Genomic DNA, 26890 nt, shown 5'->3' with positions numbered 1-26890 from the left:
TTAGAGCAATACCTGGCTGGCATTGTTCACCAAATGTGCAGACCTTTTGATGAACTTGTAATCCAAGTAAATTGTTGGCATAAGATTTAACTGCACGCTAGTTGCTTTAGTGGTCAAGGTACTTTGTTCACTGCAGTACTTCAACATAATCAAGGCCTAATGTTATTCATATTTAATGCATGTTTTGTCTCCAAATAAGGTCAACATTGAGATTGTGTAGCTTGCCCTAAACATGAATCCCCACGTTTGTCGACTTGAATGCTGTCAGGAAGTTTGAGTCTTGATATAGCCACGGCTTGCTGTCCATTGATTAGTTTAGTTTAGTTTATTGTCACATGTACCAAGGTAGAGTGAAAAGCTTTTGTGGCATGCTAACCAGTCAGTAGAAAGACTATATACGTGATTACAATCGAGTCATCCCCAGAGTACAGATACATGATAAAGAAAATAATGTCTAGTGCAAGATAAAGTCCAGTAAAGTGTGATTAAATATAGTCCGAGGGTCTTCACATTGTAGCTCAGGACTGTTCTCTAGTTGTTGGTAGAATGGTTCTTTTGTCTGATAACAACTAGGAAGAAATCTGGAGGTGTGCATTTTTATAATTCTGTACCTGTTGCCTGATGGGAGAGAGGAGAAGAGGGAGTGACCAGGGTGAGACTTATCCTTGATTATGCTGGTGGCCTTGCCAAGGCAGCATGATGTGTAGATGGAATCACTGGAAGGGAGGTTGGTTTGTGCGATGGTCTGGTCTGCATCCACAATTCTCTGCAATTTCTTGTGGCCTTGATGGCGTGGTCCCAACTCATGCTGTGATACATCCCGATAAAATTATTTCTATGGTGCATGGTGCAAGTTGGTTAGAGTTGTTGGGGACATGCTGAACCTCCTAAGCCTTCTAAGGAAGTAGAGGCATTGGTCTGCTTTCTTGGCCATTGCTCCAATATGTCTAGTTCAGAACAAGTTGCTGGTGATATTTACTCCTCGGAACTTGAAGTTTTCAACCATCTCTGCTTTGGTGCCGTCAATGTACGTGTATGTGTACTACATCACTTACGGAAGTTAATCATAATCTACTTTGTCTTGCTGACATTGAGAGAAAGATTGTTGTCTTGACACCAGGTCACAATTGACAATGAGTGAGTAAATATATAAAACAAATGTGTCTTCACTGTTTAAAATAAGTCAGCACTATTCTAGACCATTGTCAGCAAGACAAATGAGATTATGATTAACTTCAGGAAGTGAAGTAGTATACAGAATATTACATGATTTGCCCACGAAAGCCAGGATATGGTAAGTCTGAAAGGCAAATAACCAACTTTTAATAAAGTTGGAAATCTCACCACAGCAGCCTCTCTTAATTGTTTACAGTACCAAGGTAATCAGACTTTAACAAGGTATGAACAGTTCAATGAAATGATTTAAAAACATGGTCCAGCTGAAATCAAAGCCAAGAGCCAGTACTTATTTAGCAACCTAAGTTGCCACATTTGTGCATAAAGATACAGCTTTAATCAGGACCTTTGTCCCACTAAGTCCACATTGACCATTGATCACCCATTCCCACTTGTTCTATGTTATTCCACTTGCACATCCACCCCCTACACTATAGCGGCAATTTACAGAAGCCAATTAACCTACAAACCTGCACGTCATGTGGGAGGAAACTGGAGCACCCGGAGAAAACCCACACAGTCACAGGGAACACGTACAAACGCCAAAGGATCGAACCGGGGTCTCTTGCACTATGAAGCAGCAGCTCTTACCGGCTGCACCACTGTGCCACTTGTGCGTGTTATGCCTCCCATTATACTGACCAAGGTGGCCGCGTGTGGCTAATGCTCCTGGAAGGCAGTGGCCCTGGCTCGGCCAAATGGATTTCACCAGCTGAGAAAGGAAAAAAATGTCATATCCCTGTCAATCTGATACAGACTCTTTTTTCAAAGTGGACAAACTCCACGATAAAAATAGAAATTCTTGTCATTGAGCCATTTATTCCCTTTTTTTGCGTGGGGGGGGGGGTCTGGTAATGGAAGTAACATAAACATCAGTGAACCCGATTGTGGGTAGAGTGCTCTGGGCATTGCTGAATTATTGGTACGCTATTGATTGCCTTTCATGTATTACTCCTCAAAGCATTTAAATACAACTTGAAAAATAATGAAAATATGCTCCGTATGGGTGTTTGGGTTTGGGTTTTAAAACTGCTGGGAACACATCAGGCCGGAACAGTGTGGGTCATGTAATACGTAGCAGAGGCCATATCAGCAACTGGAGGAGTTTCAGCTGTGTCACGAAGCATATGGTGAAGTCTGTGGGAAAATGAATGGTTATCATCTGGAACCAGAGGCTGAATTCCCTGGTATTCACACACATTAAACAGCACAGAGCTATCATACTGCATCCAATGTGGTTTAACTGTGTGAGTGCTGGTTTGGCAGCAATTTTCAGGATGTTTAAGCATTGCACTTGTTTTTAATATTAACTTACTGGGCGGCACGGTGGCACAGCTGGTAAAGCTCATGTCTCACAGCGCCAAAGACCCGGGTTTGATCATGACCTCGAGTACTGTCTGTGTGGAGTTTGCACGTTCTCCCTGTGATGGGGTGATTTTCCTCCAGGTGCTCTGATTCCCTCACACATCCCCAATACTTGCGGGTTGATAATAAGCCACTGTAAATTGTTCCGAGTAGGGAGTGGATACACAAGTGGGATAACTGGTGTGAATGGGTGATCGATGGTTGGTGAGCACTTAGTGGACCGAAGATTAAGTTTTATGTTTATTATCGCCGCATGTACCAAGATATAACAAAAATATTTGTTTTGCAAGCTATTCAAATAGATCAGATAGACCATACATTCATATAATCGTCAAACTCAAGTACAATAGATAGAGTAAAGATAATTATATAGAGTGCAAATTATAGTTCTCAACATTGTAGCGCATCAGTTCCATAGACAGAGTCTGATGTCTCTAATGGGACAGCACATGAGCATATGGAAAGACCGTTCAGATGTCTTAGGGGAAGAAGCTGTTCCTGAGTCTGTTGGTGCGCACTGTTAAGCTTCTGCTGGATGAAAGCAGGAAGAAGAAGTGATGGGACAAGTCTATGATTATGTTAGCTACTTTTCTGAAGCAGCATGGTGCAGATGGAGTCAATGGGGGAAGTCTGGTCTGTGCGATGGACTAGGATATATTTACAACCCTCTGCAATTTCTTGCGGTTTCGGGCAGAGCTGTTCCCAAACCGTGGTGCAAACCGACAGTGTTCTTTCTATTATGCTGCTGTATAAATTAGTAAGAGTAATTGGAGACTTGTTGAATTTCCTTGGTCTCCTCGGGAAGTAGAGGTGTCCGTGTGCCTTCTTGGCTGTCGCGTCAATGTGGATCGTCCAGGACAGATCATTGGTGATATTAACGCCAACTTGAAGCTCTCAACTATTTCCACTATTGCTGCATTGATGCTGATTAGGGCATGTACTCCACCATGTGTCCTAAAGTCAATAACTATCTCCTTCATCTTGCTGGGATTGCGGAAAAGGTAATTGTCCTAAACAGCATGTCACTAAGTTCTCTATCTCCTTCCTATATTCCATCCCGTCATTGTTTGTGATTCGGATCACCACAGTGGTGTCTTTTGCAAACTTATAGATGGAATTAGAGTCAAATTTGGCCATATGGTCAAGGAGTATAGAAGGAGAAGGAGAATGCATCCTTGCAGAACACATTGTTGAAAAATATTGTAGAGGAGGTGTTGCTACCAATCTTCACTAATTGAGGTCCATGGGTCAAAAAATTGAGGATTCAATGTCAAAGGGTGCTGCTGATTCCTAGGTCCAGGAGTTTGGACGGTCTTGACATCACCAATTCCTTCTCTCCAGTGATGTTGCCTGTCCCGCTGAGTTGCTCCAGCTTTTTGTGTCTATCTTTAGTTTGGAGATGAGTTTGGGCTGGATTATGGTGTTGAAAGCAGAGCTATTGTTGATAAACAGCAAGCATCTTCTGCCATGTGAGAACTCAGCTCACATTCGCTTTTCCAACTTGCAAACTGATCAGGTTATGAGTATTTTTACACTGAGGGCGGTGAGTGCCTGGAACACACTGCCAGGAGTGGTTGTGGAGACTTTAGATAGGTACATGGATATGCAGGGAATGGAAGGGTATGGGCCATGTGCAGGCACATGAGATTAGTTCATCATGGCATCATATTCCACACGGACATTGTGGGCTAAAAGGCCTATCCCTGGGCTGTAATTTTCCATGTTCTATGATCAATTCTCGGGAATGGAACCCTGCCACTATCTGGGGAGGACTTGTTAGACTTTAGACTTTAGAGACACAGGCCCTTTGGCCCATCGAGTCTGCACTGACCAGCAATTACGGCGAACACTATCGCTATACTTCGCACTGGGGACAATTTTACCAAAGCCAATTAACCTATCTATAAGCCTGAACCTCTTTGGAATATAGGAGGAAACCAGAACACCCGGAGAAAAGCCATGCAGTCACAGGGAGAACGTACTAACAGCCCAAGCACACACCCTTCAATATCAGTGGCACCACGGTGGAGAGAGTGGAGAACATAAAGTTCCTCGGAGTGCAGATCACAGACAGTCTTACCTGGTCCAGGAACAACACTGGGATTGTCAAACGGGCCCAGTAGCGACTGCACTACCTGAGGAAACTCAAACAGGCCTCACTCCCAACCAACATCCTCAGGACTTTCTACAGGGGCACGGTGGAGTCTGTACTCACGTACTGCATCAACACGTGGTACTCCAACTGCTCAGTCAGGAAGGCTCTGCAGAGGGTAGTGAGGGGAGCAGAGAGGATCATTGGCGTCTCCCTACCCTCTGTACAAGAACTGTTCCAGAGCCGCTGCCTGAAAAAAGCACTGAGCATAGCAAAGGACAGACTCCACCCCCTCCACACACATCTGGATCTCCTGCCATCAGGCAAGAGATACCGCAGCATCAAAGCCCGGACAACCAGACTGCTAAACAGCTTCCTGCCACAGGCTGTGAGGCTGCTAAACAGTCACTCCACCTGATTCTGTTGCTTTTTTTGCACTGACACTTTAATAACAAACTCTGGCACTGGCCACTTAACTCAGCCGCCCTGGACAATTTATGACTGTTTTTACTTGTATTTTATTGTTGTTGTTTTTTTACCTGCACTTTTTTTTAACTATTCCTACTGTTTTTATCAGGGACTGGATTGTTTTTATTTATGTGTGAAATGTTTAAGTTTTATGTGTGATGCTCTGGTATTCCCCGGGAAACGTCTTTTCATTTTGCACTGTGTACAACTGCTGCTTTGCAAGATGACAATAAAGGTTGATTTGATTTGATTTGATTTAACTCCGTACAGACAGCACCAATAGTCAGGATCAAACCCGAGTACCTGGCACTGTAAGGCTGTAACTCTACCGCTGCACCATTGTGATACCCCTAAACTGATTCGAGAGTGATAACACGTGGCACATTTAGTTCTTAAAGATACGTACACAATCAGAGATCTCCCAGTGGATCAGCACTTCAACTCCCCCTCCCATTCCCAATCTGACCTTTCTGTCCTAGGCCTCCTCCATTGTCAGAGTGAGGCCTAGCGCAAATTGGAGGAACATCACCTCATATTTTGCTTGGGTTTACATCCCAGTGGTATGAACTTTAGATAGTCCTTGCTTTCTCTTTCCATCCCTTTCCCCTTCCCAGTTCTACCACTAGTCTTACTATCTCCAACTACATTCTATCTTTGTCCCGCCCCCTCCCCTGACATCAGTCTGAAGAAGGGTCTCGACCCAAAACGTCGCCCATTCCTTCTCTCCAGAGATGCTGCCTCACCCGCTGAATTACTCCAGCATTTTGTGTCTACACAATCAGAGAACTGCATTCAGATCCCAACAGAAGATCCCAAAGTATATTGCAACAATAGAATATTTACCGGTGAAGCCTCTGTTATAAGCAGGTGATCCAGTGGTAAATTCCCCTACAGGAAGCTTCCACAGATGTCACTATGGCCAGACAGGTAGAATAGGCATGGAACAAAAAGATTCAAAGTACTGAAGTAACTCATTGGGTCAGGGGGCATCTCTGAAGAACATAGATAGATGATGTTTTGAGTCAGGACCCTTCTTCAAGAAATTCTGAAGAAGGGTCTTGAACTGAAACGTCACCTCTCCATGTTCTCCAGAGCAGCTGCCTGGCCCATTGAGTTACTCCAACACTTTTTATCTTTGTCTGTAAATCAGTATCTACAGATCCTTGGTTCTACATTCTCTAGAATAAGCATGTGATTCTTTCAAAGAGATGCCACGTGTACATTGAACAGAAGGGCCTTCAGTGTTGAATGATTCAATGATAATGTAAATTACAAGAAAATAGACCTGAGATCAATGCCTACAGGCTGCACGAGAGTTCATGTTCTGCAAGAACTGTAACAGAGTGCCTTCTTACAGCTTAAAACATGATCTGCAACAATTTCCCCCTTGTCTTGATCTGTGGCAAGGTATTATGTTTCTGCCATATTAGCTATGAACATAATTTTGTTCTGCCTGCTGCAAGAATATTTAAATCCTTCCATATTGAGCCGTTCACAGCAAAAGGCAATTAGCTACTTATAAAGTAATTACTAATCAGTTGTTATCAAATACACAACTAAGTGAATCCCAGGGTTGCATGCTGTCCTTCTTGCCACCCACCTCGCCAAGTATTCAAAGTATTCAAAGGTTTTTATTAGTCACATTCACATACACCGAGGTGTAATGAAGTGAAATGCTGTTTGCCATTTTGCAGCACACAAAAGAATACAGACATAACACCAATGAGAGTCTTAAACACAAAGAACATTCCCCCACAATGGCTCCCACCATGAGGGAAGGCACAAAGTCCAGTCCCCAACCCCAGTTCACCCATAGTCGGGCCTATTGAGGCCTCCACAGTTGCCTCTACGGAGGCCCGATGTTCCTGGCCGTTCTCGCCGGGTGGTGGTGCTCCTGCGTCGGGAGAGTCCTCACAGCGGCATGGGAACCCTGGAACGGCCGCCTCCGTACTGGAGGCCGCGGCTTCCGAAGCTGACAAGGCCGCGCCGGTTGGAGCTCCACAACTGGCGATCTCGTCGCGAGATCCCAGGCTCCCGGTGTAAAGTTCGGCGCCGCCCCCCGCAGCTGGCCGCTCCACAGTCCCGCAGCTCCGCGATGTTGTTCCCGGCGGTCTCAGCTCACCGGAGCTCCAGCGCGGCGACCCAGGCAAGGCATCGCCCGCTCCACGATAGCGCTCCAGCACTGTGCCGCCGCCGAAGCCGAGGTTCCGGGCGGTCCGCGACAGGAAACGCCGCTCCAGGCCCATTGGTAGGCCGCGAGGACGGGTCTAAGCTGCAGCCCGGAGAAAAGCTGCCTCTCCGACCAGGTAGGGACCCTGAAAGGCAGTTTCCCCCTTTCCCCCCCCCCAAGTACTTCCCCAACAGCTGCTGAACAAAATAATTCCCAGTTCGGAATTAGATTTATGTTTATTTTGTATGAAACTAACAAACTAGTCGTGCGAGCCAGCGTTAAATATTTAATTAATGTGCTTCACTAAAGAGCCCAACATTATTACAAACTTTCTCCCAATCATGGCAAGAGTAAAAATAATAACGTTTTTGTCTTTGAAGTGGAGAATTAATGCATTTGACAGCATGCATCTGGTCCAATGTGCAGCTAACTGACATCTCAGACCCTGTTTAACCCCACGAATGGAATCTTGTTTGCGCTTAGATGTTTAGCTGGGCCATGTGCCACTTACAGTAACATTACCAGATTTGAGAACCAAATTCGGTTGTGATGGATTTGCGTAATTCAGCGTATCTTATCTACAGTAGCAAAATCAACAGTTGACTTTTGAAACTATTTTCTCCTTTGACATAACAAAGGCTGTGACAAATCCTCCCTCACAAAATCATCACCAATGATGTTTCTTATGGCAATTCTCAACCAAGCTGCTCAAACGAAAAACTCCCAAATATTTTACTTGCACACACACACAAAGGTCTTTAATATTATAAAATATTAATTTTAACATCATCTATAAAGTTTGATAATATTTCTGTCACCCTTGCAAGCAAATCACCTTGATTGTAACAGAAAGGAGTCCTATATTTGAATTGTTTTTTAATTTATATGAGGATTTTTTCTATATGGAACATCATGCCATATAGCATTTGATGCAATTCCCACTGCTAATAGTGAGCATGTTGCCAATATTTTATTTTGTCGTACTGTTTATAGTGTTGGGTTGTGAAGCCTTTCCCCACTGTTGTAATCTTTGATGTTTTTGTAAGTAAGTAAGTTTATTGGCCAAGTATTCACATACAAGGAATTTGCCTTGGTGCTCCGCCCACATGTAACAACATGACATACAGTGACAGTTACGAATGACTCAGAAAACACTAAACAATAATAATAATAAAACATTAAAACATTGTCTGTTACTAATCAATGGCTGGAATTGAACAATGCTCCAGGTTAACTCACATATGAACTGGAGAACTGATAATCCACCAGCAAAGTGTGGGAGAGACATTAGAATGCTCTTCCAAGCGTCTATAATGGAGGCAAAATAGAGCACTAATGCTTTTCAAGAGATTACCAAATTGCCTGGATGGCTGTAAATAAATATGGAGAGTGCTTCAAATTGAATCAGTTATAAAGAATAACTTTATGGGTAGGTAAACAACATAAGATGTAGATGCAAGGAGCTGCAGATGCTGGTTTACAAAAATATACAAAGTGTTGGAGTAACTTAGTGGGCTGGACAACATGGTTAGGTGATGTTTCCACCTCTTTTCCATTTTCCACATTCCCCCCCCCCCCCCCCCCTCCAACTACTATCAGTCTGAAGAAGGATCCCAACCCAAATGTCATGAAATTATATTCTATAAATATAAAATGTGTTTTATAAAGTCAGGTTTCAAGGCTGTTTGGCAGTCAGCATAGCCTTTCAAAAACACAATCACACTTTATTGAAGAAGCTAATTACAGTTTTACAGCAATATTGTTAAAAAGTCACAAACCACTGGCACAATGTTGGTAAAATCAGATTAGAGCACTCTGTGGAGCAGTAGGATATCAGTGAGAGCAGTTTTGGGTATACGCTTTTAACTGTGCCGTGCAGATGTCTGATGTTTTTACCATCTTCATAAATTAACAAAGTTCAACATTGACAGTTTTATCAACATTACCATTGCAAATTTCAAGCTCATAGCTTTCAATTTAGGTGAAGTGTCATCCTCATTTCATGGTTGATCCTTTCAACCACTACAACATTGAAATCCATCATGCAATGTGCATATTTCTCAATGATTAGAGTTGTAGAGTGAGAGAGTCATACAGTGTGGAAACAGGCCCTTTGACCCAACTTGCCCCCATCAGCCAACATGTCCCACCTGCACTCTTCCCACCGGTCTGCATTTGGACCATATCCCTCTAAACCTATGCATGTACCAGTCTAAATGTTTCTTAAACGGCACAATAGTACCTGCTTGAACTACCTCCTCCGGCAGCTCGTTCCATACACCCACCGCCCTTTGTGTTAAAATGTTACCCCTCAGGTTCCTATTAAATCTTTCCCCTCTTCACCTTAAGCCTACGTTCTTTGATTCTTGTTTCTCCTGCTCGGCAAGAGACTCTGTGTGTCTACCTGATCTATTCCTCTCGTGATTTTGCAGATGCGTTACTGTAACCATGTACAAAATCCTACGTAAAGCCTTACAGCTATGACATTTGTTAACTAATATGGCATGTTTAAATGAGGCACTGATAGTTTTGTTTATGTCATTACTCCAAAGCCCTCGTGGTCAGTAGTTCTGTACGTAGTTAATACTTTCAAGCTGAACTCTTAGCAGATCTCTGACTCTTGATTCTCATTGCTAGGCATGGGCGAACCATTGTGGCGTCATGTTTCCTTTCAGTTGCGTGGCATATTCCCAGGGTTTCCAATGTTTATACATGACATCTCTTGGCTGTTTTTACTGGGATTTTCCACATACTAAGTGCAGTCAAAGATTGTGGCTTATCCCTGTGCACATTGTCACCATATTCATTTCCTCAAAGGCCCACAAGATTAACTCTTTATCTCTTGAATTTCCATGGAATTCACATTGTAATTCATGTATTTCTTTGTTACTGACCTTTCCCTTTTGATCTTCCTATTTTTTTCCGTGTGTCCTTCACTTTTTCTTCCTTGGGGTTCCAGTGCATTTATTTTGTCTATCAAGCCCTCCAGATCCCTTAAAACTTTGTTGAACCTAATCAAATACATTTCAGATGTGGTCACTGTTAAAGTCTGAAAATGTGAATGGCAACTTAAACACAAACACCCATGAAATAAATGACAAGATTATCCTTGTTTGCCATTGTTTGAAAGACATATTTTCAATAGGAAACCTTCCTTCAATTTGTCACAAGAGCAGATAGGGCTTCAGTTCAGTGAGCCTAAACGTATCTATCTTCCTCTTCATATGTCACCAGTGAGGAAATCAAAGACGACCTAGAAGCTAGATTCTAGCCAATCTGACCTCCAAGAGTTTCGAACCATAGCACAAATATCCTCGCACAAAAAGTCCTCGCACTTTGTGTGGAAACCCTCAGCGTTATGCTGTGGTTGGCTGGTGAATGTTTGCAGACCTTGGCTTAAAAGGCAAATCTTCAAAAATGTTAGCTTTTTTAACATTAGTTTTACACTTGAAAGCATTTTAAGCATTTTTTAAATGTCTATTATTTCAATCACCCATGATCTGGCCCATTGCCTTCTGTGAAAGGTCACACTATCTATTCAAGAAAGGCTGCAGGGAAAAGGCTGAGAACAACTGGCCAGCGAGCTTAACATCAGTGGTCGGAAAGTTATTAGAAATTATTCTGAGTGACAGGATACAGTTTATGCATTTAGATGGACAAGGGCTGATTAGGGGTAGTCAGCATGGTTTTGTATGTGGGAGGTCATATCTCATGAATTTGGGTTTTTTGATGATGTAACCAAAGAGGTTGATGAAGATTTCAGCAAGGCATTCGACAAGGTTCCTCATGGTTGGCTGCTCTGAGACATGATGCCCCGAAATAGAGCAAAGCTTTTGTAATTAGAATTTACACTTGTGTGCGGTCATTGTACTTTTTAAGCCATCAGATACTTTAAATCACTGTACCTTTAAGGTGTCACAGTGGTGTAGCTGGAAGAGCTGCTGCCTCATAGCACCAGAGACCCTGGGTTGATTCCGATCTCGGAAGCTGGCAGCGTGCAGTTTGAAAGGTTCTCCCCGTGATCGCATGGGTTTCCCCTGGGTGCCCCGGTTTCATCCCTCATCCCTCAAGACGTGCAGGTTTGTAGGTTAACTGGCCTCTGTAAATTGTCCCCAGTGTGAATGGAATGGGTGATAAAGTACCATAACATAGTGTGATAGTTATTGTGGACTCGGTGGGCTGAAGGGCCTGCGTCCATGCTGTATCTATAAACTAACCTAAACTTACCATTTCACACTGTACAGTTCACTCATCTTTCATGAAGATTCTTATTGAAACCTTTGCTAAGACTATGTGTATTTCAGGCAAGAAACATGTGTACTTCCATCAGGCTGGAACATTACAGTTTAATGGTGAAGCTATTGATGTGCATTTTATTGTCCTTCATGATTAACATTGTACAATAACTGTGTGGGATAAACAGCAAAATCCCCAATTGGTACCTTTTCACCAGTCTTCATGGAATATTTATTGTCCCCATTGTTCCCTCCATCTTATTGTTTGCATTGAGTTCCATTTATTCTCCGTAGTTTAAGGATATGAATGGCAATTGCAGAACCATTATGCTCCTCTAAGATACATCTGAAACTGGCAACAATTACATTATAAGCTTAGAATCCTGGAGCCTTTATTATTGATTTCACCATGTATGAAGACCACCGTGTCAGCTGTGGAATTTCGAATAAAATAAATGTAGAAGTTAAAAATATTGTAATGCTACGATGTTGTTAAAAAATCCATCTGGTTTTCCAATATTCTTCAGAGAAATAAATTTTCATCTTTACCTGATCAGGATCTGCGAACTGCAAATCCATTAATGTAAATGAATCTTAGCTGCTCTCAGAAATGGCCTAACAAGCTACAGGATAGTCGTAAATATCGTTCTGTGAAACTTTAAAACTTCCTCTGTGTCATTCATCATACTCGTTTACCTGCTGGCGTCAGCATAACTAAACGGGACATAGCTTCACTAGAAGTTAAACTCTCATGGTAAGAAGTCTGATAAAACTTCATTTGACCACAGAGAAAGAAAAAGTTAATGCAAGAATGGTTGTCACAGAAATGCTACACTTTTGTTCTGTATGGTAGAACATGCATGGTGTGCATGAAGTTACAATAAAAACAGTTGTTTCTTAACTAATCTACGACAGTTCTAAGTGAGTCAAAATCAGAGTCTTATGGTCATCGCAAGTGTAGCAGTCTTGTAGTTTGAATATAGATTTGTTGTCTTTCTGAAGGGAACAAAAAGAGTTAGCCTTTGTAGACGCTCCATACAGGCACTGGGACACATTTTAGAATCACATGCTATATTAGGAAATGACCTCAGAAACCACAAACCAGACACTTAATAATGCAGTTAATTGCATCCATGTGATCACAAATGAGGTTTATATATAAAGGGAATTCCTTTGAATTACCTCTTTTCCACTCTATTCTGTGGCTGAATAGTTTGGTTATTTTTGATACATTGTTTATTCTTATAATGTTGTAGAACACAGGGTATCTCGATTTCATAGAATAACGTACAGAGATTAGTTAATGAGAAACACATTTATACACTGCAAAACCCAGAGAAAGTCCAGTCATCCAAGATTGAATGCCAAACACATTGTGCTCGCAGTCTGCTTTAGAATTTTATTATGTATAAATGAAGAAAATCAGCAAATTAAAAAGGAACCACTTTAAATCATAATACTGATTTTTTTTAATTGAAAATTTAAGTTGAATTGCATCACATCAGCAAAAATGATTATTCAAAATAATTTGGGGGGAAATTATTAATTTATTCTGTTTACAACTAGCTGAATAGGATCACACGTTTAATTTAGTTTTGGTTTAGTTTAGAGATACTGCTTGGAAACAGGCCCTTCGGCTCTCCGAGTCCGCACCGACCAGTGCTCCCCGCACATTACACTACCCTACACACACTAGGGACAATTTTACAGTTATACCAAGCCAATTAGCCTATAAACCTGGACATCTTTGGAGTGCGGGAAGAAACCGAAGATCTCAGAAAAAACCCACGCCGATCACGGGGAGAACTTACAAACTCCATACTGGCAGCACCCGTAGACGGGATCAAACCCGGGTCTCTGGCGCTGCAAGGAGTAGCCCTACCACTAGGCCACCATGCCACCATGCACTAGAGAAGGCAAGTGAATGATCAGGTCTCTGTTTTGTGTATAAATCTGTCAGATTTAACACACACAAAGGCATCAGACTATACCAAATGCTTGTAGAGAGGACAGGGGAAAGGAATATCAATAACCTCGTGCTTGGTTAAGGGGAAAAAAAGACTAAGGGCCTCAACCACTTGCCGATTTTTTCGGCGACTGCCGCCGTCATATCAGTGTCGCCAAAAGATTTTGAACATTTCAAAATCCAGCGGCGCCAAAAAGATGTTGCGACACTTGAAAAAACACCGCGCGTCATCCGTCACCACGCCACGTCACCGCCGCATCATACGTCACCACGCCACGTCACCACCGCATCATCCGTCACCACGCCACGTCACCGCTGCGTCATACGTCACCACGCCACGTCACCGCCGCATCATACGTCACCACGCCGCATCACGCCGCGTATTTTTCGGTGACCTGATACGTCGGTCAATGATGCCGGCAGTCGTCGAAAAAATCGGCAAGTGGGACAGGCCCTTAACTAGAGCAGCTTTTGTTATCTAAGAATCTGTCAAAGAGACTGGCATGATTGAGTGAATGAGACCATCGTTCTTTAAAATCGCTAATCTAGCTCATCCTGGATCTCAGTGAGTGCCAGAAAGAAAATCTGGCAGTGACTTAAACTAAAGTGACCACAATGAAAGGGAAACCATCCAACCTAGTGATTATCTTCAATAACTACAAAGTCAAGAATAACATGAAGCAGGCACATACTGAATCCATCTAATTGCCTAACTGTCTTGCCAAGTGAAGTGGAGTTAGTTCTTTACAAAGCTCCCCCCCCCCCCCCCCCCCCCCGACAATATGCAGCAGAGGTTGCTGTAGAACTAATTGCAGTCTGCCTCCCTGAGAATGATCCATTCATTCCCATTCTTAGTTTTCCATTAATCTCTTTTCAATCCACCTCAAAATTCATCTGCACCAATCTTGCTGAACAACCTCCTGTGTGGGTCCTCGTCGAATTTCTTTTGATAATCCAAATGCAATTCCTCGTACTGGTTTCCCTTTGTCTCTTCAATGTTTGCTGTTATTCTTTCCTTCATTATGCATTTTTTCCCACGAGCAAAGTTATCCTAACAGATTGCTCTTTTCCTGTTTTCTCTCTCTCGTTCCTTAAACATTAGGATTGCATAGAGTACTCTCCCAGTTTAATAGTTCATAATGGTGACATAGGTGACATGGCTTTAAGTTCATTTTCACAAGTGATTCCTAGATCAATATTCATCCAATAAAGAAAAACTCAATACAACTGATAAAGCACGGGCACAATGTGAATGTGTTATTGATTTAGTTAGTTCAAATAAAGCTGTTGTAAGTCAAGAATGGCCAATATTTAAGCAAAACAACACAAACTACTGGAGTAACGGGTCAGGCAGTATCTCTGGAGAATATGGAATGGTAACGTTTCAGGTCGGGATCCTTCTTCAGGCTGATTGTAGTATGAGGGAGAAAGCTGGAAAAATGAAGTTGGGGTGGGCTAACGTCAGGCAAGTGATAGGTGGATACAGGTGAGTGGGGTTGGGTTCAGTACTTAAGTCACTTTTGAAGACTTTCAGGATGTAAGTGTGCCACTCCCAACAAACTGGATTTAGGAATGGGAGCCTGAATCGAGTCAGTGGTAGGTCCTATAGAACAGCACTAAACCTTTGACTCTAGGATATTGTTAATGCTGCAATGTGATTTTAATTGTAGAAACAGAAGGCTGACACAATGCAAAATCCGCCAGTGGCATGAGGCAGCTGGGTGGCCAAGAGACGGCAAGGATTTAAAAAAAATCTTGTGGGAAGCAGAAATGCCATTCCATGCCTGCAGGAAATCTCCGGACCTCATCGGCTCCAAACTTCCCTCATCCTTCCACTCCCAACACCAGCATCTGGATTGAATTTTTCTACTGGGGTTGCTTAGTGACAAATAAAGTGGAATGGCACACTTCACAGGAATTATAAATCCCTTTGGAAGTAATTTATAACCATGATGAGTGCAGTTTCAAGGCTGTGGTGGGGTAGGAATTTGGTGGGATGGATCCGAACTCAGAGTTCCGGAAAAGATGACCACAGATTTGAGAGGTCAGATCATGTTCAGTGATTCTGGGTTGTACAAAAATAATGAAGACAAAACTGGCTAAAGGGAGAACTTCAAACAATTTTGACCAAACCTTCAACGACCATCTTGCTCAGAAAGGACTTGGGGTTGAAAATAGTGCTTTAACACTATAAGAGCATTAACAATAACATGTTTACACTGAAAGGCATCATCATTCGGGCGGCACAGTGGTGCAGCGGTAGCGTTGTTGCCTTACAGCGACGCCGCGCCGAGACCCAGGTTCGATCCTGACTATGGGCGCTGTCCATGTGGAGTTTGTACATTCTTCCCCCTGACCGTGTGGGTTTTCTCCGAGATCTTCGGTGTCCTTCCACACCCCAAAGACGTACAGGGTTGTAGGTTAATTGGCTTGGTGTAAGTGTAAATTGCCCCTAGTCTGTGTAGGATAGTATTAATGTGTGGGGATCGCGGATTCGGTGGGCCGAAGGGCCTGTTTCCGCGCTGTATCTCTAAACAATTTGCAGTGCCTCAGTCACCACAAGAATGCTTTCTGTTGAAATAAGACACAAAATGCTGGAGTAACTCAGCAGATCAGGCAGCATCTCAGGTAATATGGATAGGTGGAGTTTTGGATCGGGACCCTTCTTCCGACCCGACTGTTGATTGCTTGCAACCTCTTCTTCTTCTTCTTCTTCTTCTGTGTGGCGTGCACAGCCTAAAGTTGTAGGACAACTTGTTCTATTTGATCTTCTGTTTGTGCACGTCGAGTTGATTGCATTAGTCGAAACAGGGCGGACCACGTGAAGGTTGCAATCTTCCACCCCGCTTGCAACCACTGAGAAACTTGACTATTTAGGTATTCCAGAGCTATAACACTTCTCTGAAGAGTTTTAGCGAGATAATACATGCTGGTCTCAGGATGCAGCTAGCTATTTTTATAAAATGTATTGCCACTAGCATGGACGTTTACAGTCTAGGTGAGAGCTGATTTCGATAAATTTTGCATTTCATACCTTCCTGCACCTCAGTGAAAAATGACAGCAGTTTAAATTATCATGTTGCTGATTACAGTTTCAACCGAGTCTGACAACAATGCTCACCTTGCAATATCTTTCACATTAAGAGGTGGTTAGTCATTTTTGAACGAGCGATTCGCTATGTAAAATCAACAAATCCTTAGGCTCATTGCAACGATGATAAATGATAACTTGGCGTAAAGGTCATCCTGAGATTGTTATAAACCCTTTGGCTGCAATTTGTCTTTTGTTAACATTTAAAAGGACTGATAGAGCTGCTGCCTCACAGTGCCAGAGACTCGGGATTGTTTCTGACTTTGGGTGCTGTCTGTGTGGAGTTTGCACGCTCTCCCTGTGCCCACGGGGGCTTCCTCCGAGTGTTCCGTTTTCCCCCACATCAAAAAGATGGACGATTTTGTTGGTTAACTGGCTTTGAAAACTACCTCTGATGTGTAGGAGGTGGGCATGAAAGTGGGATGCCATTGGACTAGTGTGAATGGGTGATCGATAGTCAGCGTGGACTCAGTGGTCCGAAGGTCCTGTTTTCATGCTGTATCTCTAAACTAAACTAAACATTTTAACCTGCCATTGCACAGCCAGTTCCAGAATGTGTACGAGTAAAGAAAGATATTCATTGATTACTGTTACAACTACTTATTGAACTAACCAGTAATGCATTCACCAGCACATGTTAATAAAATAACTTAAGTGAATATAGCTAAAGAGTATTACTGTATGAGAGTACCTTTAAGAACCAGATACACCAGTGGTAATACTTTTGATACTTTGCTGAACCAGCCACTACTGTTAGTAGGGAGGTGATTGTCTTCAATAAAGGTTGTTTGCTTCCAGCTCTCCTCAATTATTTGTCTTGTTAAGTAGCAGCACTAAAGAGCTTACATACAACTTTGAGATATTGTCATTTGAAAAGGCCAATAACCAGAAGCAAAATTAATTAGGTATTACAGTGATGCTGGGAGGCAGCGGATATAACACATATTTATTTAACGGAATCTGGTACAGGGGATTTTTCTGCTGAAAGAGACTTGGGGAAGAACTCGTTTCGATAGTTCCAAAAGTCCTATGAGACATAACTGATGCTGACTTACTGATGCTACTTATGCACTGTTACCAGAATGTGGCACCAATGGCTGAAAGCATTCTCAGCAGCTTGTGAGCAATGGTGACAACGCAGAAAGAGAAAGTCAGGAAATACTATAACTTCTTAATTTCAGAAGAGGCAACAGAAACAAAAATCTCTGATCATAGGAATCCAGAATGCAGGTCAGAATGCAGGACTGGTTTAAAGCAGAGGCACGGTAATGCAGAGTCTTAGGAAACAACCAAAGATCGTGGCAATTTGTGTAATGCATCTACTAATGTGCCAGGTATCGTAGTAATCACTGTAGCAATTGATAATTGTTATTAGTCCATGTTAAGTTCAGTGTTAATAGCTGATGTTTAGAAAACATCCAATGATGTTTTAATAAAATGAATAACAATTAAAATTATCAAACATTAATAAAAAAATAATAAAATGATCTGATAATAAAAATAACTAAGACCTGTTATGCTTCTGTAAATAAGAATTTCATTGTTCGGTTGTTAGTACTTATGACAATTAAACACTCTTGACTCTTGACACTGTATTTATAATTTGCATGGTTAAAAGGAAATTTTGTTGAGAACAATTGTGCAGAATAAGAAATCAGTGTGTGTGAATCTTGAATGGAGAAGTGATCCACCAGAATTATCAAAGCATCGTGTGAATATTTTAGAGATATTAGGTCCAGCATAAGTGAAATACGTTGTGATCAAGCAGACTCAGAAATGGAATAACTGCTTAAAGCTATGTTCATAAGTTCATAAATCATTGGATCAGAAGTAGGCCATTTGGCCCATCGAGTCTACTCCACCATTCAATCATGGCTGAACTCTTCTGAACCGTCTGAAGAAGGGTTTCAGCCCGAACCGTTGCCTATTTCCTTCGCTCCATAGATGCTGCCGCACCCGCTGAGTTTCTCCAGCAATTTTGTCTACCTTCGATTTTCCAGCATCTGCAGTTCCTTCTTGAACATGGCTGAACTCATTCCTTCCCAACCTCATTCAAGATTCAAGATTCAAGATTCAAGAGAGTTTATTGTCATGTGTCCCAGAATGACATTCTTGCTTTGCTTCAGCACAACAGAATATAGTAGGCATAAATATAGATCAGTGTGTCCATATACCATTGAATATATATATATATATATATATACACACATATATAAATAAACAGATAAAGTACAATGGGCTAAACTCAACTCATACAGTTTTGTATGAGTTGAGTTTAGTAGCCTGCTGGCTGTGGGGAAGTAGCTATTCCTGAACCTGGATGTTGCAGATTTCAGGCTCCTGTACCTTCCATCATCGGGAGGAGGAGCCATCTTGGGGAACGGCTGCTAACCAGCAGCCGTCCGTTTAATCAATTTTTTCCCCAGTTTTTTAGTAAGTCTTGTTTTTCGTTTGTAGGAGAAATGGACTTCTTAATGTGGGGGGAAGGAGGTAATCTTACTTCTAGGTCCCTACCTGGTCGGTGAGGCAGCTTTTTCTCCGGGCTGCCCATCGACCCGTCCTTGTGGCCTACCAGCGGGCTTGGAGCGCCGTTTCCTGGCGGGGACCGCCCAGCACCTCGGCTTCGTTGGCGGCACAGCGCTGGAGCGCTATCGTGGAGCGGAGCGGGCGATGCCTTGCCTGGGTCGCCGCGCTGGATCGACGCACTGGAGCTCCGGTGAGCTGTGTTCAACACCTCCGGGCTGCGGGTCTGCGGAGCGGAGCGGAGCGGGCGGCGCCGACTTTAACATCGGGAGCCTGGGAGCTCCAACCCGGTGCGCCCCTGTCGGCTTTGGAAGCCGACAATCCCCTGCTAGGAAGCGGCCGTTCCAGGTGGCCCAGCCACTGTGAGGACTCTCCCGACGCCGGGGCAACTCCACCCGGCCAGAACGGCCAGGAACATCGGGCCTCCGTAGAGGCAATAGCGGTGGCCTCAATAGGCCTGACTTTTGGGAGAACTGGGGTTGGGGACTGGACTCTGTGCCTTCCCCCACAGTGGTAACCACTGTGGGGGGATGATTTTTTTGTATGTAGTTACTATGTTAGTCTATGTCCAAGATGGCTGTCGGAAGGGAGAGTGGACGCTGGCGCGCTTTAGCTGCCGCTGCTCTCTCTTCACATTGTTTTTTGATTTTGTGTCTTTGGAGCGATTTCTATCTTTAATTTGTATATTGATGATGTCCTTATTATTTATTTTTCTCCGACTATATGTTTTTTTCTCTTCTGTTAATCTTTGTAAGGTGTCCTTGAGATTTGAAAGGCGCCCGAAAATAAAATGTATTATTAGTATTATTATCTGAGGGCAGCGGGGAGATGAGCGAGGATGGTGTGGGTCCTTGATGATGCTGCCAGCCTTTTTGAGGCAGCGACTGTGATAGATTCCCTCGATGGTAGGGAGGTCAGAGCCGATGATGGACTGGGCAGTGTGTACAACTTTTTGTAGTCTTTTCCGCTCAAGTTGCCGAACCAAGCTACGATGCAACCGGTCAGCATGCTCTCTACTGTGCACCTGTAGAAGTTCGAGAGAGTCCTCTTTGACATTCCGATTCTCCGTAATCTTCTCAGGAAGTAGAGGCGCTGATGTGCTTTCTTTATAATTGCATCCATGTTCTCGGACCAGGAGAGATCTTCAGTGATATGCACGCCCAGGAATTTGAGGCTCTTGATCCTCTCCACCATCGACCCGTTGATATAAATGGGACTATGGGTCCCCATCCTACCCCTTCCAAAGTCCACAATCAGTTCCTTGGTTTTGTTGGTGTTGAGAGCCAGGTTATTGTGCTGGCACCATTTGGTCAAACGGTCAGTTTCACTTCTATATTCTGACTCATCTCCATCAGTGATACATCCCACAACAGTGGTGTCGTCAGCGAACTTGATGATGGAGTTCGCTCTTTGACCGGCTACACAATCATGAGTATAGAGTGAGTACAGCAGGGGGCTGAGCACGCAGCCTTGAGGTGCTCCCGTGCTGATTGTTATCGAGGCTGACACATTTCCACCAATACGAACAGACTGGTCTGTGAATGAGGAAGTCGAGGATCCAATTGTAGAGGGATGCGCAAAGACCCAGTTCTGAGAGTTTGGTAACCAGCTTGAAGGGGATGATTGTGTTAAATGCCGAGCTGTAGTCAATGAATAACAGCCTGACATATGAGTTTTTGTTGTCCAAGTGGTCCAGAGCGGAGTGGAGAGCCAGTGAGATCGCATCCACCGTTCTTCTGCGTTCTCCCCATAATCCTTGACACCTTACAACCATATGTAAGACGTTGAACAGAATTATTAAGTGTATGGATTCATTTTAATATACATATCAATAGTTGACTGGTGGTAAAAAAAAAAGTATGTATTTAGATAGTTGATGGTTTGTATGGGTTTATTACTTGTGATGGGGAAGCAGTGTGGTGTGACTGTGAGAGTATCTTTGTTCTGACTTTTGATACATTGCATCCCAATCACTGATGGTGAGTTGGGATTTAAATGCATTAAATAAAGATTGTTTTATTGATCATCCTACCTCAGTAAAATTATTGCCTGCTGTTTGCCTCAGTAAAAAACAACCCCAAAACCAAACAGACACTGCACTAGATGAGGCCCGTATCAAACCTGCCAGCAGTTGATTAATTACTAGTTGAATTTCCTATGGCGTTGGCCAGACTGAATGAGGCAGAACATCTGTATATTAAATATGTTCCTGATTAACATTAAAGGACAGAAGAACAGGTTATAAATTATACTGATGATGGTTGGGGGCGATGTGTCACCCTTTTGTTCTAATCATTCCACAGTATGTTGTGGTCATATATACTCATGTTCACTCTCATACTGACAGACTGACTTGTCAGAGAGTTCCCTCATGCAAGCAATTTGATTTGTTGATGAGTAGATTCATACATGAATAAAAAAAGATAAAGTAAATAATCTCAAAGATAATTCTTGTGATGTGGGATGCTGAAAACCTTTGCCCGATTCCTCCCCCTGAGTGGACGACAGATGGCACAATGGGCTAAGTGTTCGGCTGGCAACCGGAAGGTAGCTGGTTCGAATCCCGCTTGGAGTGCATACTGTCGTTGTGTCCTTGGGCAAGACACTTCACCCACCTTTGCCTGTGTGTGTGAATGTAATTATGTGAAGCACTTTGGGGTCAATGCAAGTTGACTAAAAATGTGCTATATAAATAAAGAAATGTAATTTAATTTTAATTTAAGCACACCATAACCTGTCTTTTCACTGACCATTCTGCTGTTGATCTGCATTTCCTAATTCAGGTTTACTTTGCTTTATTTGATTCAGGTTAGTTCAGTTATGAAGAAGGGTCTCGACCCGAAATGTCACCCATTCCTTCTCCCCAGAGATGCTGCCTGGCCCGCTGAGTTACTCCAGCTTTTTGTGCCTATCTCAGATTTAGTTTTGCTGCTTTTGTTTTTCCTGCCTTTTTCCGATATGGGATGTTGGACCAATTGATTGAATAGCTTGAATATTGGTTGAATATTGAATTGATTGAATAGTGGTCCTCTTAATGAAGCAGTCGATATCTAGCACATTCTTTATAATTAGCCTACTTGGAAAACCCACGTAACTCCTGGGGTATTTCAGCATTTAGTGATGTGTCTCCTTTGCACTGTTTGCAGATGTCAGAGAGGGAGCCATTTCCTTTGTCCAGGATCGATCTAGTTGAAGGCCACTATGAGGAAGCTGAACCATATGACACTGTTAACATAGGTAAGTCAAAGCAAATACAAGCTTTAACAGTGAGTTCTTTCTAATTTCTGATCATTAATTTGTACATATATTGATTCACATCCAGAAACCAGCTTCGCCTTCAAAGTATTTGAAAAGTATTTTATTGTTTGACCTCCATCTACTCCGAACTATCAATATATTGGAAGCCGATCTAACCACTTTGGTGATGACTGTGGCTGTTTGAATGCACTGTAACACTGGCAGCCAATTGGACCTGGAGTTGAATACATGTGGTGGCTCAGGTTTAGAGTTGCTGCCTAATCTTGACTATGGGTGCTGTCTGTACGGTGTTTGTACATTCTTCCTGTGACCACAAGGGTTTTCTCCAGGTGCTCCGGTTACCTCGCGAGACGTACTGGTTTGTAGGTTAATTGGCGTTGGTGAAATTGTAAATTGTCCCATGTGTGTGTGTAGGATAGCGTTAGTGTACGGGGTGATCGTTGCCCGGCGTGGACTCAGTGGGTCGAAGGGCCTGTTTCCACGCTGTATCTCTAAAACTAAATTGCACATGATCCATGGCGGTAGTTTTGCTGCCATTGGGTGGAATGGAATTGGTAACCAACAATTCCAAAAGGCCACAAGATAAAATGAGAGGAAAGGGGCTGGAAGATGCACTTGTGGACATGACTACTTGCGTATATCCTCATTGTGTCCTCACCTCACAGTGGAAGCCAGAATAGGAACAGCCAGATCAGGAGCTCCATGCAATCAAATGGTAGAGGTCAGGCCTACCTCAGGACTGGAGCAGGATTGTGGCCTGAACCATGAATGGAAAAGCAGAATTATTTTCAAGTTCTTTCCTCAGTCCTCCTCCAGGATGAGAAATTTATTCTGAACTTCCCAGCACATTGTGGCATGTGTGAGTGATCTCCGATTCACAGGCAAAACAGGGGCCTCCCTTCTCCTCACCATTTGTGGCACAGTCAGTGCCTGGGTCTGGGTACCCAAGCAAAAGCTAGCCTCGCAGTGAAATGGAGAATGTACAAGCTCCGTACAGGCGGCACCCGTAGGCAGGATTGAACCCGGGTCACTGGTGCTGTAAGGCAGTAAATCTACCACTGAATTACTGTGTCACCCTACCAATATTAGAGTTCTTTCCAACCAACAGCAGTCTTGTGGAGGGGTAAAGGTTGATGAGGTACATAGGAATGGAAATGCTTGGAATCAGTGGACAGGCAGAGACTAATTCCAAAAGAATGGTCCCTTTTTGTTAAAAGGTTTACAAGGTTAACGCTAAAATGAAGTATTGCAAAATAAGCTATGTTTAAAAGATCCTTGCTTTGTTCACCACAGATGAGGTGGAAGCGGTTAGTAGCTCCTATGAATCGTATGACGAGGAAGAGAATACCAAAGGGAAATCGATGACCCATCAGTGGCCTTCTCCAGAGGCCTCCATTGAGTTGATGAAAGATGCCCGCATCTGTGCGTTCCTCTGGCGAAAGAAATGGCTGGGGCAGTGGGCCAAACAACTGTGTGTCATCAAGGAGTGCAAGCTTCTGGTAAATTTGTCGCAGAGCTGATAATGGCAACGTATTGTTGTGTGATATATCACAGTTTATGTTGAAGCAAAAGTCAACCTACGAACGAGGAGTTAGTGAGCGATGAAATCAGCAACAGGAGTCCATGCATTCCATCTGTGGTTTGTTTGTGAAACGCTGCAGAGTCCAGCGTGGGAAGGAGAGGGAAAGGATCTGTGAGTTAGGAGAAGGAATTTTAATGAAAAGGTGATATATGAGGTGTAAGGGCCAAAATATACAAACATTCAAAAACATGTGAATACTGTAGCAGTGAAATTGTTCCCACCAAAGAAGGCAAATTGATTAATTGCCTTTAATTGTCAGTCAAAGCCATTCTGTTGCCTGCTGCTGATAATAAATTGAAATAACATTTATTTCTCTTATTAATGTGTATAACTGGGTTCATGCCTCTGCTGTGAGTGACTTTTAGTTCAGGATAGGATTCTTGACTGTAGGGCAGAATGCTCTCTGATTTTGAGTCCCATTTCAAAGAATTGGGTAAGTGAATTCATACAGTATGTTAGGGTGACAACCAATGGAATATTTTATTCTGGCGGGAATGGCATAGAGACTTTGTGGTTCTCCAAATCTATTCTGCTGTCAGGAATTATTCTGGTAGGTCCACTCATTCACTTAAAATGGGATTTGCCGGAAGTAAACCAGTAACATTATGACTTGCCTCATGTTCTTCGAGCCAAGGAAGAGAGTGATGCTTCTGTTAATGTATTGAAAGTCATGCAAATGTATTAAGTGTTCGAACACAAGTTATAATTTCTGAGTTGTGTTACATTCTTACTTCCAAATGCTCTGAGGTGGATCCCTGAAGCAAATAGTTAGCATAACATAGAAAATGGAAATCATACTATTAAAAAAACATGAGAATTACAGCTGGGAGTAAGGAAAATAGCAAGCTTCACCACTCAGTGAAGCGTGGGTGATCCTATATCTCGTCCCATCTTTTCATTCTTGTTGCAGAGAATCAGATGAAGTATAGGAAGGGGAAAGGGCTGGAAAATTACTTACCATTATTACCATGAACTTGCATGTCGCATTGAAATTGACTGTACTATTATTACTATGACCAATTACAGCAAATCAGTGTAACTATAGAGTAACTATAGTAACAAATTGTGTTCATTGCATGTGCCATCTTCATTACATTTGTTATTAAGTAATCTGGTTTCATTATTTGTTCAGGATGAATTCCATTACCATTTATTAAGATGCAACATAAAAACCAAAAGGTCAATTAAAAAACAATTGATTGCATTCCTTATGGATTTTCTTTCCATCTTCCAGTGTTACAAAAGTTCAAAGGACCAGAATCCTCAGCTAGATGTGAGTCTGATTGGGTGCAGCATTGTGCATAAGGAGAAACAAGTCAAAAAGAAAGAACATACTTTGAAGATCACACCAGTCAATTCGGATGTTATTGTGCTGGGTCTCCAAAGCAAGGAACAGGCAGACCAGTGGTTAAAGGTGAGATGAATATACCTAAGTCATTGGTTTTTTTTAAAGCAGAGGTTGATAGGCTCTTGATTACAAGGGCGTCAAAGGTTATGGGGAGAAGGCAGGAGAATGGGGTTAAGAGAGAAAAAATAGATCAGCCACCATTGAACGATGGATGGGCTGAATGTTCTCTCGCCAAAGCCACACTTTATTTACATTTCTTCTACAAACAATGTGTACCTATTCTTCATTATTTCAACAATGTGCTTCATGTGACTTTTTTTTAATTGGTCCTAACAACTTCAAAAATTCACAGATCAAAAACCTTTGCTTGTTAAATGAAGCAGGATATGGCAAGGCAAGGAATACATAGAGATGGCCACAAATTAGTGTGGGTGGCTGCCGCTCCAAGACCCTGATTCATTAGTGCAGATGATGACTCCCAGCATTGGTAAACCCCTGCACACTGTAGCCTTGTTGCAATTCAGTGTCGTCTTTGTCAGCCACGGTTCATTGAACTGTCACATCAAAGTCCATCCACACTTTGAACATGCAGAACAAAGGAAAAACAATGCTGGGAATTTTTTTCCAGAGAAAGAAGAACTACTAAAATGTAATTCTTAAAGAGCCAGAATATAATGAGAGAAAATGGGTAAATTATATAAAAACAGACAGTGATCATTTATTGATGTATGTAAAAAAAAGAGGAGCTAAGTTAAATGGTGGTCCCTTAAAGGATATATTGGGGAATTAATGGTGAGAAATAGAGGAAAAACACATTTGTAACAGTAGAAAGACACAAGATGTTGGTATCTCAGCGGGTCAGGCAGCATCTCTGGAAAACATGGATAGATGACATTTCGGTTCAGGACCCTTCCTCAAGGTCCCAACCTTCTGAAGAAGGGTACTGACCCAAAATATCACCCATCCACGTTCTCCAGCCTGTCATGCTGTTACTCCAGCATTTTTTGTCTCTCTTTGGTAACCCAGCATATGCAGTTCCTTGTTACTACCATCAACAATAGATAGAGCCTAGATCTTGGAGGTTGACATGTGGATTCGATGTCAAGAGATTTGGGAACCACAATTTCTGATTTTATTTGCTACTCTGGTCTAATTCTAAATGGAAGATAGACACAAAAAGCTGGAGTAAACTCAGCTTCAGTAACTTCTTCAGTCTGAAGAAGGGTCTCGACCTGAAACATCACCCATTCCTTCTCTCCAGAGATCCTGCCTGTCCCGCTGAGTTACTCCAGCATTTTGTGTCTACCTTCGGTTTATAGCAGCATCTGCAGTTCCTTCCTACACTAATACTAAATGGACTCGCATGTTATACTAAGTCTCAGCGACTGAATGTGAACTTCAGCTTGAGAAATGCTGGCAACCGTTTGAATTTTGCGACAGTCTCCAAAAGTGCAGGGAGACAAAGCACCTGTGGAGAACCACAGTACATACAATCTGCTCCCATCATGAACATAAGTGACTGATTAAATAAACTGTCGCCCAGCAACGTGCCAAGCACTTATAAAGGTAGAAATATATCGGCAGCAGGTCCACCATTCTATTATTTTAATACTTGA

The 26890-nt window shown here is 42.6% G+C and overlaps 1 protein-coding gene across 2 annotated transcripts in view; it reads left to right on the top strand.

Annotated features, from left to right (window-relative positions):
* Positions 1-26890, top strand: part of afap1l2 (actin filament associated protein 1 like 2) — a 203936-nt gene that overhangs the window by 142900 nt on the left and 34146 nt on the right. For both annotated transcript variants that reach the window (XM_033033925.1, XM_033033924.1), the window contains exons 5-7: positions 22233-22323; positions 23638-23843; positions 25161-25340. In XM_033033925.1, coding sequence (XP_032889816.1) covers positions 22233-22323; positions 23638-23843; positions 25161-25340 — 477 coding nt within the window. The remainder of the gene's footprint in view (positions 1-22232; positions 22324-23637; positions 23844-25160; positions 25341-26890) is intronic.

This window comes from Amblyraja radiata, chromosome 15 (assembly GCF_010909765.2).
Source record: "Amblyraja radiata isolate CabotCenter1 chromosome 15, sAmbRad1.1.pri, whole genome shotgun sequence".
Lineage (NCBI taxonomy): Eukaryota > Metazoa > Chordata > Chondrichthyes > Rajiformes > Rajidae > Amblyraja > Amblyraja radiata.
Note: the sequence above shows the minus strand (reverse complement) of the source record. Positions and strands in the feature narration are given on the sequence as shown.